This window comes from Vicugna pacos, chromosome 7 (assembly GCF_048564905.1).
Source record: "Vicugna pacos chromosome 7, VicPac4, whole genome shotgun sequence".
Lineage (NCBI taxonomy): Eukaryota > Metazoa > Chordata > Mammalia > Artiodactyla > Camelidae > Vicugna > Vicugna pacos.
In genome coordinates, this window is record NC_132993.1 from 84,005,922 (window position 1) to 84,023,023 (window position 17,102).

A 17,102-nucleotide genomic window follows, 5' to 3' on the forward strand; every position below is an offset into this window, starting at 1 on the left:
GGAACCTCAGTTTCCCCACCAGTAACAGTAGGAAGATGGACGGGGCGCTGACCTCGTAGGTATGGGGTGAGGTGATACGTGCAAAGTGCTTAGGACAGTGGCACATAGTAAGTAGCATATGACAAATAAAGTGACTTACAATGTATGTGAATTGCCTGATACAAGGTCAGAGTTCAATACGGGCCTTCCTCTTCCTAGTATGTCACCTACCTTCTCGGACTGGATCTCAGGGATCTTAGGAACAGTCCCAGGAACCCGCCAGGCAGCTGTGAACTTTCTCCCTCGAGGCTGGACACACAATGTTTGGCTCTGGGCCCTGGGCTTGGAGTGGCCCCCAAAAGGGTGGACCCCCCAAATGTTGCCAAGTGGTGCGTGAGGTCTCTCTCCCTGGGCTCTGTGAAGATTCCCCCTCCTCTCTGAGCCTTCCTGTCAGCCGGGCAGCTGGGCTCTCTAGAGCTGTGGGAGAATTTGGAAAGGAAACAGGTGGTGCCGACAGGCTCTTGGACAAGACACGTCCACAGGAATCTCAAAGGAGTGATCCAAGGGGATCTGATTGCTCTGCGAGGGAGGGGCTGGCCCAAAGCCACCAGAACCGGGGAGAGAAGCAGGAGTAGGCCCTGGGGGTGGGCTTTGGGACCTCGAGGACCAGGCTCAGAGTCAAGCTGTTTTTCTAGGGCAGGAGCAGCCAGACACAGATTGCATGGTGGGAGGTGACTCTGCCCGCCCCCAGAAGAAAGGCAATAGTGACAAGGGGAAGACTTAATGAGTTCTGAGCCCTCCATGACACATCCAAAGGCCACAACAGACAGATCTGACCTCCTTCCCCATCAACAGGGCACAACCAAGCAAGGATCCCCCCTGAATTTAGGGTGCCCAAGGCAGAGGGAGAGAGCAGCAGTGAGAGCAGAGGGGGCACCTACTGAGAGGGCCGATGGGGCTGGGACGCTGGGGAGGGGCCAGGGAGCTGGGATGGGGAGGGCTGGGTGGGGCAGGGGACCAAGGGCTCAAGAGTTGCAGGGGCTGGAGAGGAGCTGGGGGCAGGGGGCGGGGCAGGGGGAGGGCTGGAGCTGGGGAGGAGCTCCTCTGGCCCGAGGAGGCAGAGGTGTGTCCACCCTGGCCTTCCCTCTGTTGGCTTCCTGGAGAAGCCCCAGACCCAGGGGTGGGCTCCCATCCGTGAGAGGGAGTCTGAGAAGTCCTGGCTGCTTGTGTCCCAGAGGCGGGGTTCCCAGGGCCAGGGATACCCACACCCAGCCCTGACACAGACAGCAGCTGGGACAGCGTGCACCCCCAGTCGGTCTGTGGGACCTCTCTGTGCCCCTACTGTGTGCTCTGCCCAAGCTCTGTCCCAGGATGGCCCTGGGACCCCCAAGCTTCCCCAGTGACCCAATAGGAACAATGGCCCTACAGAAAGGGGGAGAAAGAAAGAGACCGTGGCTGTGGGGACAGTCTGAAGCCCACAGGGGCAGTCTTGGAAGTGTCTCAGACCCGGGCTCCAGGTCCAGCCAGTTCCTAGGCTGGGGCCCTAGGGGTTGGGGTCTTGCTGCCCCATCAGACCCAGCCCCCAGGCCTCTGCCTCTAGTTCGGGTGACCCCACAGGGGTCAGCAGAGGACGCTGGGGTGACATTGGCCAAGTTGGCAGTGGCCAGAGAACGTCTACGCCAGACACAGACACAGACACAGACACAGCATCCTTTATTGTACAGCGCGCCTATGAACTTCCACTGCTCGTGGGCGCGGATGGAGAACCCCTCCGCCTTCGCCAAGGCCAAGCCCGGGTGCGGGCGGACAGGTCAGCTCAGGAGCTCGGCCACAGGAGAGTGAAGGCACCGCGGCTGCAGCGGAAATCCGGCTCCGGCTGCTCCGGCCTGGGCTCCACGGAGACCAGGCGCCGAGCCCCGCGCTGGGCCAGGGGGATGCAGTCGGAGACGCGGACCTCCAGGGCCCGTCCCTCCCTGAAGCGGGGACGGTTGAGGGGGAGGTCATGGTCAGGACCCGCAGGGCTCCACCAGCCCGCGGACGCCCCGCAAGCCCCGGGACTCACCCCTGGCAGTGCGCGGCCAGCACGCCCACCAGCTCCCCGACGCGGTTGTCCAGCGGCGGCCGGGAGCGGTGCAGACACACCACCAGGTCGTCGTAGCCCCGCGCGTGCAGCACCACCAGCTGGTCCCGCCCGCTGGTCACGCTCAGCCCGGTCACCTGGGCCGCGGCCGGGAGAGGGGGTGGTGTCTCAGGGTCAGGGGTGAGGCAGGCCCCGCACCCCAGGAGCATGCCCACGCCCCCTGCAGCATCCCTGCCCTCTTCAGACAGCCTCTGGGAACACCCCAACACCTGAGGCTCCACAGGCCTGCCCTCCTCCCTTTCTGGCCCCGCGCCTAAATGGGAGGGTTGTGGCCAGTGTACCACATGCTCCCCTACCCTGACAGTTAGAGGGACCCCCAGCCTCAATCCCTGCCCTGGGCTGTCCCTTGCCCTGTGGGAGTATGAGCTGGGACTCCAGGGAGCCAGTGGGCCATAGAGATGCACATATGGGTGAAACAGACAGGGACAGGGTCTCATGGGTGGCAGCCAGGTCCACGTAGTCTGGGATAGGGAGACCCCCAGCAGGCACAGATATGGGGAAGAGGGCCATCTGGCATTTGGCTCTGCCAAAGAGTGGAGCAGGAAGGGGTGAAGGAGCTGAGGGTGGGGTTCGGGCCCTACAGCCACGGGGAACGGGAAACCTCTGCAGGCTGTTCAGTGGAGGGGTGGGCGTGGGGGCTGCCATCCTGAGCTGATGCTGAGTTCTAGAAAGCTCCGGCCATCCCAGGTAGGCAGGAGGGGAGGGGCCCGGCAGTGCCCAGCAGGACCACCAGGCCAGCTGGAGCCCCATGGATGCCTCTGCCCTCCCGCAGGGCTCACCGCGTCCAGGGGCACGGCCCGCATCACCCGGTACCGCCGGCCCGGCTCCAGCTTGTACAGGTGCCGGTCTGTGAGCAGGAGCGCCCGGTCCCGGCTTTTGTTGAAGCGATTCACCTGCAGGACAGGTGTTTTCAGGGGTTACTTGCCTGGCCCCAGGGGCACCCCAGCAAGTATGGCTGGTGGCCTCCCCTCCCTGGGGCCATTCTCTCACTGACTGGGTTGGAATTGACCAGTTTTGAAGTTTCAGGAGCAGCCGTGAACCTCAAAGCCAGGCCTGGGCTGGGGTTGCCACGTGCCCTGCACCCACTTCTTACCTTTCGGACGTGGCTGGAGAAGAGCACGGCCCGGAAGCCGTCCTTCTCCCGAAGTGTCTTCAGTCGCTGAGCAAACAGGTCTGCAGCTGTGGGGTTGTCTGCGGCCTGAGGACACAGGGGGCTGCTTGGAATGGGGTCTTGGGATCATGCTTGATCGACAGTGACTCTCAGTGAATCAGCACAGCTACCCTTCCCCTCAGAAAACTGTGCGTCAGCCTCCCATTGGGTCCACCTGCCACGCTGGGTTCCCTGGGGGCCCAGCGCACAGACCCCGGCAGTCCTAAGGTTCCAGGCACACATGTCTGTGTCCTCCACACCCACTCACCAGCCCTGCTTCTCAGGCCAGGCCTGGACAGACGCTGAGATGGAAGGGGCCGGGCAGAACCTGGCTCCTCCACGCCAAGCCACCCACCTGGGCAAACCCCATGCCCCTAAGGCTTCATCCCCTGTAGAACCGGGCAGGGGGCCGCTCACAGCGCCCATGTGTGGGCCAAGGGGAGCTGTGGCGTGGGGTGCCAGCCAAGGGGCTGTGCCTAAGAAGGGGGGTCTGTGCCTGAAAATGGGGGTGTTGACCTGGGCACGGGGGCTGGGGGAGCTCTACCTGAGAACACGGGTACAGGAGTGTGAGTAGGCAGAGGAGCAGGTGATCAGTAAAGCCCAGGCCAGCAGGTTCTGGGTGAAAAATCTTAAACTTCAGAAGCCAAGGGCAGGAACAGAGAAGTCCAGCCCATAGGACAGCCAGACCCAGGGAGAGGACAGCTGAGGTGGACACAGGCAAGTTCTCAGCCTCAAGCCCCTCCTTGGCACCCCGCCCCGGCAGCCCTGACACTTACGGAGGACAAGTAGTCCTGGGCCCAGGCCCGCCGGCAGCCCCAGTCCTGCCGTAGCTCCTGCAGGACCCTCATGGCAGCCACCTTGGCCTTGATCTGAGCCATGTCTGAAGGGGGGATGTTCTTCACCAGCTGCCGGGCCCGCCACCTGGAAAGGGCCAGGTGGTCAGACGGACCCCTGTGCAGGCCTCATCTTTCCTCACCCCTGGTCCTGCCCCCCAGAACATATGCTAATGCCTTTCCAAGCCCCTCAGCCTGGCACTGGCCGCCCTCTGTGTCCCAGCTTCCCCCATCTCATTGGAAGGAGGCCTCTCCTGTTCTGAGCACCCTGGTTACCCTTCACCCTGTCTCCCAGAGAACTCCTATTCAGCCTTCAAAGCCCTGCTCAGTTGTAGAGTTTCCCCCACTTCTAGCTCTAACCCACCACCCTCCCTGCAGGCCTCTAGCAGGGAAAGAGAAGCCTGTGTCACCTCCAAATGCCCAGCAAGGTGCTGGGGACATTAGGGATCTGCCACCAGCTGTGAGGTGTGGGCAGCCAGCTAATGTGCACAGCCCGCAGTTCTCCTGCTTATCAAACAGGATTGTTTGTCTCCTCGTTGGCACTGTGGGGTTCAGAGGACCTGGTCCAGGTATTCCATGGGCACTAGCTGAGTGGGAAAGAGCAGGGCACGGTGGCAGAAGGTGAGTACCTGCAGAAGAGCGCCTGGCAGATGTCCTGGAAAGGCTGTAACACGGCAGGGGGCGGCGGCCAGACGAGGTCACGGCCATAGAGCGGGGGCTGCCTTGCAGCCTGGAATCGCCGCTGCATCTCCGCCAGGTGAGCGCGCACCTTGTGCCTCCGGAAGGAGCGCATGATGGTGTAGACGGCCCTCAGTCGCCGGCAGTACCGCCTCGCCAGCGTGCCCCGCCACGCCTGGGGGCCAGTGGGAGGTGGTGCTTGGTCAGGTCCAGCCAGGCCCCACCTCCCTCACTTCAGGAGACCCCCCAAAATGGAGGAGCACCCCAAGAATGTAGCCATCAAAATCCAGACTGGAGACCCCACAGGGCCAGCAGCCCAAAAGATCCACAGATTAAAACAGACTTAAGCAATGTCGCACGTGACTGCAACGTACGGACTCTGACTTGAACAGACCGGGGACACGACTGGGGAAGTGTAGATATTGACTGGACAGGACAGAAATTCCTCAGTCCTGTTTCTGTGATGGTAAAGTGTCATGTTCTTAAAAACAACCCTTGAGTGTTAGAGGAGACGATGGGGGTAACAATAAAACGCAGTGTGTGATCATTAACTGGATTCTGGCTTTTTAAAAGATGTAATGGGTAGTAGTAGGGCACTTTCACAAATTTGAATATGGCCTACATATCAGATTATATTTTATCAGTATTCGATTTCTTGAATGTGCTAATGTCAGCATGGTTAAAAGGGTGAATGTGCCTGTTCTTAGGTTGTGTCTGCTGAAATATATAGGGGTGTCATTAGATTATATGGTTCCAGGAAAAATATAAATACATGTGTGTATGAGTATCTGTATGTGGTTGTGGAGAAAGACAAAGAGGCAGAGACAGGGTCGGGAACACACAATTGAAGCAATCCAGGTGACGAGTAATCACTGTATGAATCTTTTCGCTTTTCTTCAGGTTTGAAATGTTAAAAATAAAAGTTATGGGAAGAGATGGAAGAATCCTCATCCTTTGGAAATATACACTGAAATGATTATAAATGACACAATTTGCTTCAAAATAACAGGATAGAGGTGAGGTGTCTGCACAAAACTACATTGGTCACGTGACATGGTTGACACTGGGCAGTAGGAATGTGGGAATTTAGTACACCTTTCTGCACACTTTTCTCCGGGTTGGAAATCTTTCCGAGTCAATAGAAGAAAAAGGAAAAAATAAAGGAAGGCAGGAAACCAGCGCCCTGAATGTCTTGTTTTGAGCATCCGGGCCTGAAGCTGGCGGCCACAGGACGGAGGTGACCTGAACCACATCCATGCTTTGTGCCTAAGGCAGTTTCAGACTCGGTTTGTCCCCTGTGAGTGGGGTCTCCCCCAGTGCTGGGAAGTGAGCTCGTGGTCCCGTCAGTGCAGGCACACGCCCCCACCTCCGGGTGGGGCACACTCATCGCTCCTCTCCCCACGGCAGGGAATGCACACCCACCTCTCCTTCCCGCCCGGCCGACCCCCTCCATGCGGGGGGTCCCTCCCCGCCACACCTTCTGCAGCAGCAGCACGATGATGGGGATGAGACACGCGCGGCTCTGCTCCAGCATGACCAGCGTCCGGGGCGAGCGGATGAAGAGCTTGCTGTGGCCAAAGGCCACGTCCCCCTGCAGCCCGTGCTGCTCCAGGAGGGCGCCCACGGCCGCCTTGTCGGAGCCCAGCAGGTGGTTTGGCCACGTGTACTCACAGGTCATCTTGTACCTGTCGCCGCAGGACAGGGCAGTGGGCGGGACGCGGAGGTGCCCCGCCCTGATTCGCCCCGCCCAGCAACCCACCCTCCACACCGCGCCACTCCAGCGCCTGCGCCCCGCCCAGCCCACACCCCCTCCCTGCCACGCCCACCCCAGCCCAGCCCATGTGTCACACGAGGGGCCTCGATGATTGTCAGTGTCCCGAGGTCGGCAGCCTGCTGGCTCCTACATGCATTGATGTCTGAAAAGCACTTGCTGCTTTCGGTACCCCAAATCATCTGCCCCCGACAGGGGCGGGTTGGGGTGGGGAGGGCTGTACCTGAGCAGGAATCGAGGATAGGGCTGGCGGGAAGCAAAGCCAGCCCTGCGGACCCTCACGTTCTCCAGGAGCCCCAGGTACGCGACCTGGTGGCGACAGTGGCCCTCGTCCAGCTTCTTGGCCACCTTGTCTTCATTGGGCTTGATGCAGCGGACGTAGAAGGGCTCCTGTGGGGACAGAGGACGCTCGAGGAGGCCCATGTCACAGCCTTATGGTCACCGGGCATGGGCAGCAAGTGAGTTCAGCTCTGGCGCCTCCGCCCCTCCCACACTGCCATCTGGGTGGGGAAGAGGCTCTCTCAGTGGGAAGGGGAGACCAAGGGGCCAAGGGTAGGCAGAAGGGCAGGGCCCAGAGGACACCGGGGGATGGGAGGACGGGAGCCCAGTGCTGGGTGAGGGCAGGAGGCTGGGCCCAGAGCCAGGTTCTGAGGTGGCAGCAGTAAGCTCCACTCGCTCTTCCTCTCGCCTTCCTCTCGCATTCCTAGAGGCCCTGCTGAGTCTCTGGATGTCCTGTTGTTAAGCTGGCCCTGGAGTCCTCCCGCGGCCCCCTCTGACTTTGGACTCCAAGCTCCACAAGAAGTTAGTGATGCTTTCCTGTCCCTGTGGCCTCAGTTTCCAGAAGCTAATCCCGGCTCCACGCAGGACCAGGGCTGGGCCAACCCAAGCTCTGAGCAAGGTCTCCACCAGCCCATCCCCAAGAGGCTATGGGGCCAGGAGAAGGCTGCTAGAATCCCGTGTTTACTCAAGCCTCAGCCTGGCTCAGGGCATCTTTAGCCTGTGCAGTGGCAGGTTCCTCCCTGCTGGAGGGGGCGTGGCTCACATCAGACAGGAAACCAACGCCCTCCTGCTCCCGGTGATGTGCAGAGATGGTGCAGGGCCCAACTTAACACCCAGGCCCAGACAGAAAGATCTGGAGGAGTCCAGGGTCGGAGCAGGGGTTGGGGGCCGTACCTTGGAGGCCAAGTTTTCCACCAGGGCCACCATGGAATTCTTAAAGAGCGTTCCGGCCGTCAGGGGGCGCTTTGTCACCTCTGTGATGTCCTGCTGCCCGTCTGGCCACATGGCCCGCAGGGTGGGGTCCGTGCTAGGGATAAAGGCTGCATGTCCAACCGCCCTCCGCCCTCCCGGGGGACAGCCCCCGCCCAGCTTGGCCATTTGTATGCTACATGGCCTCAGTGTTGAACCTCAGGCTGTCTGTGAGGGTCAGACTGGAGTGTCTGAAAGCCCTTTCAGCCAGAACCCCTGGGCCCTCTGCCCTCTGGCACCCCCATACACGCCCAGAGAGCCACTCACCTGTTGTACAGCAGCCGTTTGAAGTCCTGGAAGAGGAAGTCTCTGTTCTTGTCAATGAAGCCCTCCACCGAGTACCTGGGGGGTGAGGGCCAGTGAGGAGGCAGGAGCCTCTGATGGCCCCCAGCAAGACCCTCCCCACCCCCACCGGCCTGTCCTCCTGTCGGTCAGCCTCCCTTCCTTCCTTCTCACCAGCTCCTCTTCCCTTCCCTCTCCTGCCCGCTTTTTGTCTCATCGCATAAACGTTCTGCCTCAGAAGTTCCTCTCCTGGAAGATGAGTCCAGTGGTTATGCCCACAGCTCCGGAGCCAAATGTCACATCACTGGATCCTGGCTCTGGCACATACATGCTGTGTGACCTGGGACAAGTTACCTAAACTCTCTGTGCCTCAATGGACATCAAATGCTCAGAAGGTGCCTACTGAGTTTCTGTAAATTATCAGTGATTGCAATTACAATCGAGAACTCGTGAGTCATTGATATGTTTGGATCCTGTGGCACTGAGGACCTCAGATTCATTATCTCATCCTTTGACTGCTAGAAAGCTCAGTGCCAAAATCTTGGCTTCACTTGCAGCTCCTACAAAGACCTGGGGCGATGAGATCTGATTCCTGGTGATTGTCTTCTGACTCAATTTCTTCTTCTTGTGAAGGGCACATTAGACATTTGTGCCTCTCTCTGTGAGTCACCTCCAGTCCGCTTCAGGATGAGGTGAGTGACAAGTAAATTAACCATGTTGATTTCTGGAGGACACTGGGAGGGTCTTGATACTCAGTGTGTGGCCCAAGGACTCGCAGTGTCCACCTGGCCTGGGAGCTTATTAGAAACACAGACTCTCACCCCTCTGCCCCTCCTTGCTGACCTCCACCTCGAAGTGCAGACCTTGTTCATAGGGTGATATGAACTGGCCCTGGGCTAGGAGCAGAGGTCCCACCCTGACTGCACCTTGGAATCTCTTATCCCATCCCATGAAAAAGGCATTTTTTTAAAGCTTTTCAGAAGATTCTACGATACAGCTGGGGCTGAGAACCACTAAAAGGCCCCGATTCATGCTTTTTATTCTTTTTATTTGTGAATCTGGTGAAAGGTATATTTTTAGTGTCTTAAAAAGGGGAGGGGGGAGGGTATAGCTCACTGGTAGAGTGCATGTTTAGCATGCATGAGGTCCTGGGTTCAATCCCCAGTACCTCCATTAAAATAACTAACTAAATAAATAAATCTAATTACCTCCCCCCTAAAAAGAAAACAAAAAACCCCATAGACAAAAATAAATAAAATTTCTCTAAATGGGAGTGGGTAGAAGGGGAGACCAGCTCAGCGAAGGGCCTTACGTGACATCCCCTGCATAGTGCTTGATCCGGAAGTCTCGGCCGAACTCCATGGTCTTGTCTGTGGGGCAGAGCTGTGGGCAGGGGACAGGCCAGGGTCAAGGCACAGAAGGTGTGTGGGACGGGAGACAGTCCTCCAGAGGGGGCTGAGCCACCACCAGGGGCCCCCCACCAGAGATAGGCAGCATGGCACCTGTGGGGCACATGCATGCCAGTGTCAGGACCAGATGGGAGTATATAGGGTTGGGGCGACTGCAGGGGGCAGAGGGGCACCTGGCGGCTGGTGTAGTGTGGGTGGTGGCGGTGGTGTGTGTCCAGGGTCTGCAGGAAGATCCGGTCGGTGATGGGGCCTGCGGTGCTGCAGGCCTCATCCAGCACGGCCAGGATGCCCCGGTGGGGCCGTTCCACCAGGTCCACGATGGTGGCGTTGTTAAAATACTCCACCTGCGGCGGGGCACGCAGGGCAGCTCCTGAGCCCCGTGGGCCAGTCTCTTCCCAGCGCTCCTGCCCAGCGCCCGCTCTGCCCAGCGCCCTGCTTCGCCCTCCAGGGCCCGGGATGTGCACTCACGGTCTGCCAGGTGATGCCCTCCCGCTCGTACTCCTCCTGCTCCTGCTTCAGGATGAGCTGGATGAAGAGCTGCTGCAGCTTCTCATTGCAGTAATTGATGCAGAACTGCTCGAAGCTGGGGGCCGAGGGGCCGTTCAGAGTCACGCCTTGCCCACCCACCTGGGGGCTTCCAGTCCACGGGGAGTGAGTGTGACAAAAGGCAGGCTTCCCCCCAAAAGTTCGCCGGAGGGGTCTGGTGCCAGGCACCCCAGGTGGCCTCACTGTGTGGGTGCATCTCCCACTCTGGGCTGCTCCTTTACCCCGCTGCCCCCAAGTCCAGCACGTACACCTTGGAGTGGATTCCGGAGTCTCAGCCAAGGGGTGAGCACCACTGGATGGTGGCATAGCTGAGGCAGGCTTGAGGGCATGAGCTTGGCACCAGGGACCAACCGGGACAGAAGTCAGATATTTGTTCTCCAGCCCAGCTGAGCTCCCCAGGACTAAGGCAGCCCTAGAGGTTGGGCTCAGAGCGTGGAATGTGGTGGCTGGGCTACCTACCTGTTGACAGGGAACACCTCGAAGCCGTAGATGTCCAGCACACCGATGACTGTGTCCTTGCCATCGCGCCGGGGGTCCCGGCCCCGGGTTTCCATGACACTGTTGATCCGGTTCACCACCCACTCAAACAGCCGCTGGTACACTGCCTGGGGGGAGGCCACCAGCCAACTGCTTCTGACTGCCTCTGCACTTGTCTCCTCCAGGAAGGCCTCCTGGGTTCCCCCCACCCCCTACCCCCAGAGTACCTTGGCACAGGCGTCCCGGGCATAGCTAGCCTCGGCCGCAGTATGGCCCTTCTCAATGAGCTCTCTGCCTCCCGAGGCCACAGTGCGAGCCAGCAAGCAGCGCAGCACCAGCTCCCGGGGGGTGGCCGTCAGCTCAGCCACGTGGTCCACCAGCACCTCCTCTGTCACCGCCAGGCGCCCCTGCTCCAGACCACCCTCCTCCACCTCCACAAACTCGATGTTTCCCTGGTGATGGGAAAACCAGGAAAAGTCAGGCACGCCTTTGCCCAGGGAAGGAGGAAGGGAGGGCAGGGCCAGGGGTGTAGTAGAGCCTGGCTTCTGTCATGTGCACAGCCAGAGATACGGGAGCGGTTCCTGGAGCACAGCAGAGCCTTCCCCAAGGCTTTCCACCCAAAACATCATGTGAGCGATCCCACTGCATCCTCCTGCAGCCAGCTACGCACTACTCACTCCTCATTCTACCTCACAGAGAACAGAAGCTCAGAGGCGCCGAGTGACCTGCCCAAAGCCACACAGCTCTTGAATAACAGAAGCAAGAAGCAGGTCTGCATGATGCGCAGCTGTACTGAGCCCAGACTGCCCTTGCCTGTTAAGTCCAGGCTAATTTACTAGACAGGAATCAGGCACGTTCTGGGCACGCAGAGCCCACGGCTCAGGGCCCGATCTTGAGGGAACCCATCGCCAAGGCAACTTGGTTTCAGCAGAGGGAGGAGTGGGCCAGTCCCAGGGCTGGGTTGGCAGAGGCTAGTCCCTGCCTGAGGGGAGACATCCAGCCAGGCTCACCAGGTGCAATATGGCAGCCAGGATCCGGTGCACGGAGTCCACCTCCTCAGGACTGAAGCCGATCACACGCATGGCCTCTGTCACCGCCTGGTGGTGGCTCTTCTCGTCGGTGTCCAAGACCTAGGGGAGAAGGGGCTCAGCACCCCAGTGCCACACTGAACCTTGATTCCTCTATCCCAGCACGCACGCACCCCATCCCCACACCCAGCCATAATTCCTCCAACTGAAAGACAGTGAATCAGGGCCCCACCAGTCCTGCTGAACCACTCACACCATGCTGGGCCCTGCTGAAGCCGTTGGTCACCAGCACCCAGGACTAGAAGTGATGAGAGCCTGGGTGCCCTGGCGCTTACACAGAGCCCTGCCCACCACTCACACTGAGCCCCGCTCCCTGGCGGGTGAAATTATACAGCGCAGGGTTTCTCTGCAGGTGCAATTTTCGCAGCTCCTCGTCCTCACAGCCCCGCAGCACCTGGAGGGCCGAGATACACCTCAGTAAGGCCCCCTGAGCTCCAAAGACCCTACTCACAAACACAGCACAAACAGGCATGTCCTTCAACCACCGTTGACCCAACAAACGAACACAGGATGTGGGTCAGTGCAGTGATGGTGTGGGCACTGCCTGAGCGCAGGGAGAACCCGTTTCTAAGTTCAGACACAGTGTAGATACTGAACAAGTCTAATGAGAACCCGCTTCAGTGGTCAGACGTGGTGTAGACAACACTAGAGTCCAGGGAGATCCCACTTCAGAGACCGGACACACTGTAGACACCACTCATGTCTTGGGAGGACCTACTTCAGCGATAGGACATGAAGGAGACACTGCCAATGTCCAGGCAGACCCTCTTCACTGAGTCAGAAAGAATGCTGATACCACCCAAGAATGAGTGTAGAAAGAATGTAGATCCACAGAGACCCCACCTCAGAGCATCTCATCCAGTGTAGACACCATCAGTGTCCAGGTAGAACCCACTTCAGTGTCAGACATGGTGTAGATGCTGCCCATTTCCAGATGGAACCCACCTCCTGGTCAGATGCACTGTGTACACAGCCCATGCCCAGGGAGACCCCACTTCAGTGTCATAAACTGTGTAGACGCTACCCCAATCCAGGGGAAAACCACTTCAGTGGCCAGACATGGTGTAGATATCACCTGAGTCCAGGAAGAAACACTTTAATGGGACAGACTCAGTGTAGACATTAACAGTATCCTGAGAAATCTCACTTCAATGGTCAGAGACAGTGTAGATGCAGCCAGTGTCCAGGCAGACCCACCCTAGTGGTGCGGATACCTCCCAAGTCCAGGGAGATCCCACTACAGCTGGATTGAAGTAGGTGTGCCTGTGTCCTGGGATAACCCACTTCAACGGTCAGGCACTGTCAGCCCTCAAGTAGAACCACCCCAGTGGTGCTCAGACATGGTGCAAACACTGCCTGAGTCCAAGGAGACCCCACCTCAGTGGATCTTACCCATTGCAGATAGTATCAGTGTCAGACGCGGTGTAGACACTGCCCAGGTCCAGGGAGTCCCCACCCCAGTGTGGGTGGGGGAGGGGCAAGGGGAGCAGGGCAGGGGCAGAGAGGGGCGGGGAAGGGAAATGGACAATGAGTTGGGCAATCAGGAGGGCTTCCCTGCAGTCCCCACCTGCTCTGGCTCACCTGGTAGAAGGCGTGGAAGTTCCTTTCCCCCACGTGCTGCTTGAGGACCCGAGACTGAGGAGAGAGGGGCAGCTGGATCCAGGTCTGGACACTTGCCCCTCCCAGAAAACCTACACCAGAGCCCCCAGGGCAGTGCAAGCAGTGGGGCGGGGGAGCACCCCCACCACCAGCCACAGCGGGAGCCCAGCCCTGCGAACCTGGGACATCCGAGAAGGTCTGTTCCTGTCCCTAGGGCCCCAGGCCTGGGAGGGTCAGCGAGATGGGGCAGCTCTGCCTGATTCCCCCGAGGGAGGCCAGTGCAGCCCACCCGCCCAGGGTCTCAGCAGCAGGGCCCACCTTCTCCAGCAGGTAGCTGTGGATGTGCCCCCCAACAGGGTCTCCTTTGAAGTCGAAGTTGATGTCCATGTACTTGCCGAAGCGGCTGGAGTTGTGGTTGCGGTTGGTGCGAGCATTGCCGAAGGCCTCCAGCACGCAGGTGGACTTGAGCAGCACGTCCTTGACCCTGCGTGGGGGCAGAGGGGCGGGGCTCTAACAAAGACCTCACACTGGGGACTGCGCCCTGGTCCAGCATCTCCACCTGAGGCCGTGGAATGGCCCTTGACTCTGGGACGCTGGGAAGGGCACCTGCCAGGCACTTGTGCCTAGTGTGGTGTAAATCCTGAGGCTTGAAAGGCATCAGCAAACACAGACAGTCACCTCACTGGCTTCTCAGACCAAAGATGCAGGATGCACTACAGAAAGGAGTTAGGTCTGGACGCTCCACCATCTTCAACCTCCAGTTGTAGGGGTGGGCGCTGCCAGCCATGTGTGCTCTGCAACTTCCACCGCTGTTCCCACCCTAACCTGAACCCCACCTCCCCACAACTTGACAGGAAGAGCCGGGGCTCCCACACGGGAAGCTGCTCCTACAAATTCCCGCTGGTGGGCAGGTGGGCCCTGGTTTCCCGGTTCCCGGCCCAAACTCTGATACCCAGCCTGGCCTCTGGGCCTTCCTGACGGGCCAGCCAACTTCCCTACTTCCATCGGGTCCCAAGGAGGGCCTAGCACCAGTCTGTTGGTCCCCTGCACCTCACCTCCTCCCTGTCCATAGAGGCAGGGCACCCCTATGCTGGGCCTCACCCCTCTTAGGTGGAGAGGTCTTGGCTGTGGGTCATCTGGAACCTTCCTGACAGAGAGGTCCACTGAACTTGGCCTGAGCTGGGCTCAGTCATGTCTCTGGCTCCCCGATCAGGCCTGAGGCCTGCGCTACCCCCGCCCCCACTTCATTGGCCCCCCTACTCACCTCTCCACTTCAGCCCTCTGGCTAGGGTTGGTGACGGCAGCTATGTACTGCATGATGTGCTTGCTGGCTTCTGTCTTCCCTGCCCCACTCTCCCCTGCCAGACAGATGGACAGTCAGACAGAATATTTGGCTGCTCCCCGTTAACCAGCTCCCTGTGCCCGCCCCCCCACCCCCACCAGGTGCACCAGTCACCTCCCCATCACTGACAAATGAAGACACTGGGTCCCAGGGAGGCAGTGGAGGAGGTACCTGAGATAACAATGCAGGTGTCCCTGGACCGGCGCTTCATCGCCCTGTAGGCAGCATTGGCCACGGCATACAGGTGGGGCGGCCGCTCATAGAGCTCCCGGCCCTGGTACCTGGCGATGGCCTCAGGCCCGTACAGGGGCAGCTCCTCGTAGGGGTTCACGGACACCAGCACCTCGCCGATGTAGGTGTAGATGCGGCCCTTCTGGAACCTGGCACAGGCAGAGCCAGTCCTCAGCGCTCAGGGCCTTGGGGGACACACATCTAGGTCCTAGAGCACTGGTCCACCCCCAGGGCTGAGAGCTGAGACTGGGTGGGGGGTAGGTTGATTTGAGTCTTGCTGGGACCCCCCCCACCCCCACCCCAATATCGTGTTGGGATCCAAGCTGCTGTCCCAGCGGGTTCTGATGTCACAGGAGTCATGACTGCCTGTTTTATTAAGGGACCGACTTGCCCAAGGCCACACTGGGCAAGGCAGAGCCAGCGGACTGGGAGATGGGGTTAAGGACAGAGAGGAGATCGGGGTGGGAGATAGAGGGAGGGGCCTCCAGCCGTTTCCGGCTCAAGAGCTGGGCGGGACCTAGAAGCAGAAGCCGACTCCACCCAGCCCCACCCAGACAGCGGGACTGGGAGGGGTGCAGGGAGCGGCCTGGGGCTGTTGCACCACCACCTTCCCTGGCACATCCTCAGACTTCCCAACCCTTCCCTTCAGGAGCCTGGTCGCCAGCGTGGGTGCCTGGGTCCACCCCTCTCTTGACCTTTCGGCCCTGGGAGGAGCCTGCTTCCCGTGGTGTCTGGGACCCTCCCTGCCCCTGATGGCCTGTCCGGGGTTCCTCTTCCTCCACCACCTCTGACAGGGGAGTTCCCTGTCTTGGCTCCCCTCCACACCCTTCGCTACCGCCAGACAGGCTCTCCAATCTGTGAGTTGTGCGGCCGGGGGCTCAATGCTCCATCGTTCACATGGAGACGGTAATACCTGTCTCATACGCTAGTTTATAAGAATGAATTGAAATCCTGCTTAGTTCCGTGCCCCATACAAAAGAGAAGCTCATTTCCTGTCTGACTCTCTCCTCTCCATCCCACAGCCCTGGGCTTGGCTCGAGGCCCGCAGCCTCTGATTTCAACAATCTGGGCTCAGTGGACGCTGTCCCCAGGCTCTTCCACAGCAGGCTGCCTTCTGCGCCCCCTGGCTGTCCTGGTGCCACCCCATCTCACCACCTGTCCCCCTGCTCCTCCCTGCCCTCTGCCCTCCTCCACAGTAAATAGGGCCCCGTGTCATTTCTACCAGCCACACCCTGAAGCACTCCGCATGCCCCCTCTGCCAGCGTCATCTCATCTTGTCCCCAGGGCAGACCTCACCACTTCCCTTGGAGCCCCTCAGGGCCCAGCCCAGCCCCACAAGGGAGATGGAGTGTCCAGTGGGTCTGGTCAGGGTGCCTATCTCTGCCAGGAGGATGGGTCAGAAGGCACGGGTCTGGGGAGCTCACTCCAGCACTGGCTGGCTGCTATGGCCCTGAAGGGGCAGTCCTTTCTGCCCTAGCCATCCCCCTGTGGTCACCCAGACAGTGGGCTGGGTCGGTGTGTGCGCACCCCACCCCCCAAGGCTGATGGAGACCAGAGGGGGTGGGGAAGGGGAGCCTGTGCCCTGGGTCCACCTGAGGGGGGGGGAGCCTGCGCCCTGGGTCCACCTGAGGAGGGGAGGGGAGCCTACGCCCTGGGTCCACCTGAGGGGGGGAGGGGAGCCTGCGCCCTGGGTCCACCTGAGGGGGGGAGGGGAGCCTGCGCCCTGGGTCCACCTGAGGGGGGGAGGGGAGCCTGCGCCCTGGGTCCACCTGAGGGGGGGAGGGGAGCCTGCGCCCTGGGTCCACCTGAGGGGGGGAGGGGAGCCTGCGCCCTGGGTCCACCTGAGGGGGGGAGGGGAGCCTGCGCCCTGGGTCCACCTGAGGGGGGGAGGGGAGCCTGCGCCCTGGGTCCACCTGAGGGGGGGAGGGGAGCCTGCGCCCTGGGTCCACCTGAGGGGGGGAGGGGAGCCTGCGCCCTGGGTCCACCTGAGGGGGGGAGGGGAGCCTGCGCCCTGGGTCCACCTGAGGGGGGGAGGGGAGCCTGCGCCCTGGGTCCACCTGAGGGGGGGAGGGGAGCCTGCGCCCTGGGTCCATCTGAGGGGGGGAGGGGAGCCTGTGCCCTGGGTCTACCTGATTTTCAAGTTCTCCATGAAGTCGTCCATGGTCACTTGGTCCAAAAGCACAAAGTCGGGTTTGCCGCACTCAGGACCTTCCTCGTCCTCCATCCTGCCGGCGGGAGCACCCAGGCCAGGTTGCCCAGACCTTCCTGTGCGGAGGGACGGAGGGGAGGGGTGCTCTCGCACAGGCCCAGCCCTCCCTGCCCGCAGCCC

The 17,102-nt window shown here is 60.3% G+C and overlaps 1 protein-coding gene across 1 annotated transcript; it reads right to left on the bottom strand.

Annotated features, from left to right (window-relative positions):
- Window positions 1–1,684: 1,684 nt before the first annotated feature.
- Window positions 1,685–17,102, bottom strand: MYO1G (myosin IG). The gene is made up of 22 exons (XM_072965447.1): window positions 16,903–17,102; window positions 14,714–14,922; window positions 14,465–14,558; window positions 13,519–13,684; window positions 13,183–13,236; window positions 11,900–11,995; window positions 11,524–11,643; window positions 10,741–10,965; window positions 10,496–10,641; window positions 9,959–10,073; window positions 9,664–9,834; window positions 9,394–9,464; window positions 8,067–8,141; window positions 7,725–7,857; window positions 6,775–6,941; window positions 6,258–6,465; window positions 4,732–4,955; window positions 4,046–4,190; window positions 3,213–3,317; window positions 2,899–3,012; window positions 2,042–2,196; window positions 1,685–1,952 (listed from the first exon to the last, which is right to left on the bottom strand). Exons 1-22 carry the CDS (start codon window positions 16,995–16,997, stop codon window positions 1,796–1,798), a joined length of 3,045 nt encoding a protein of 1,014 aa, XP_072821548.1. The 5' UTR covers window positions 16,998–17,102; the 3' UTR covers window positions 1,685–1,795.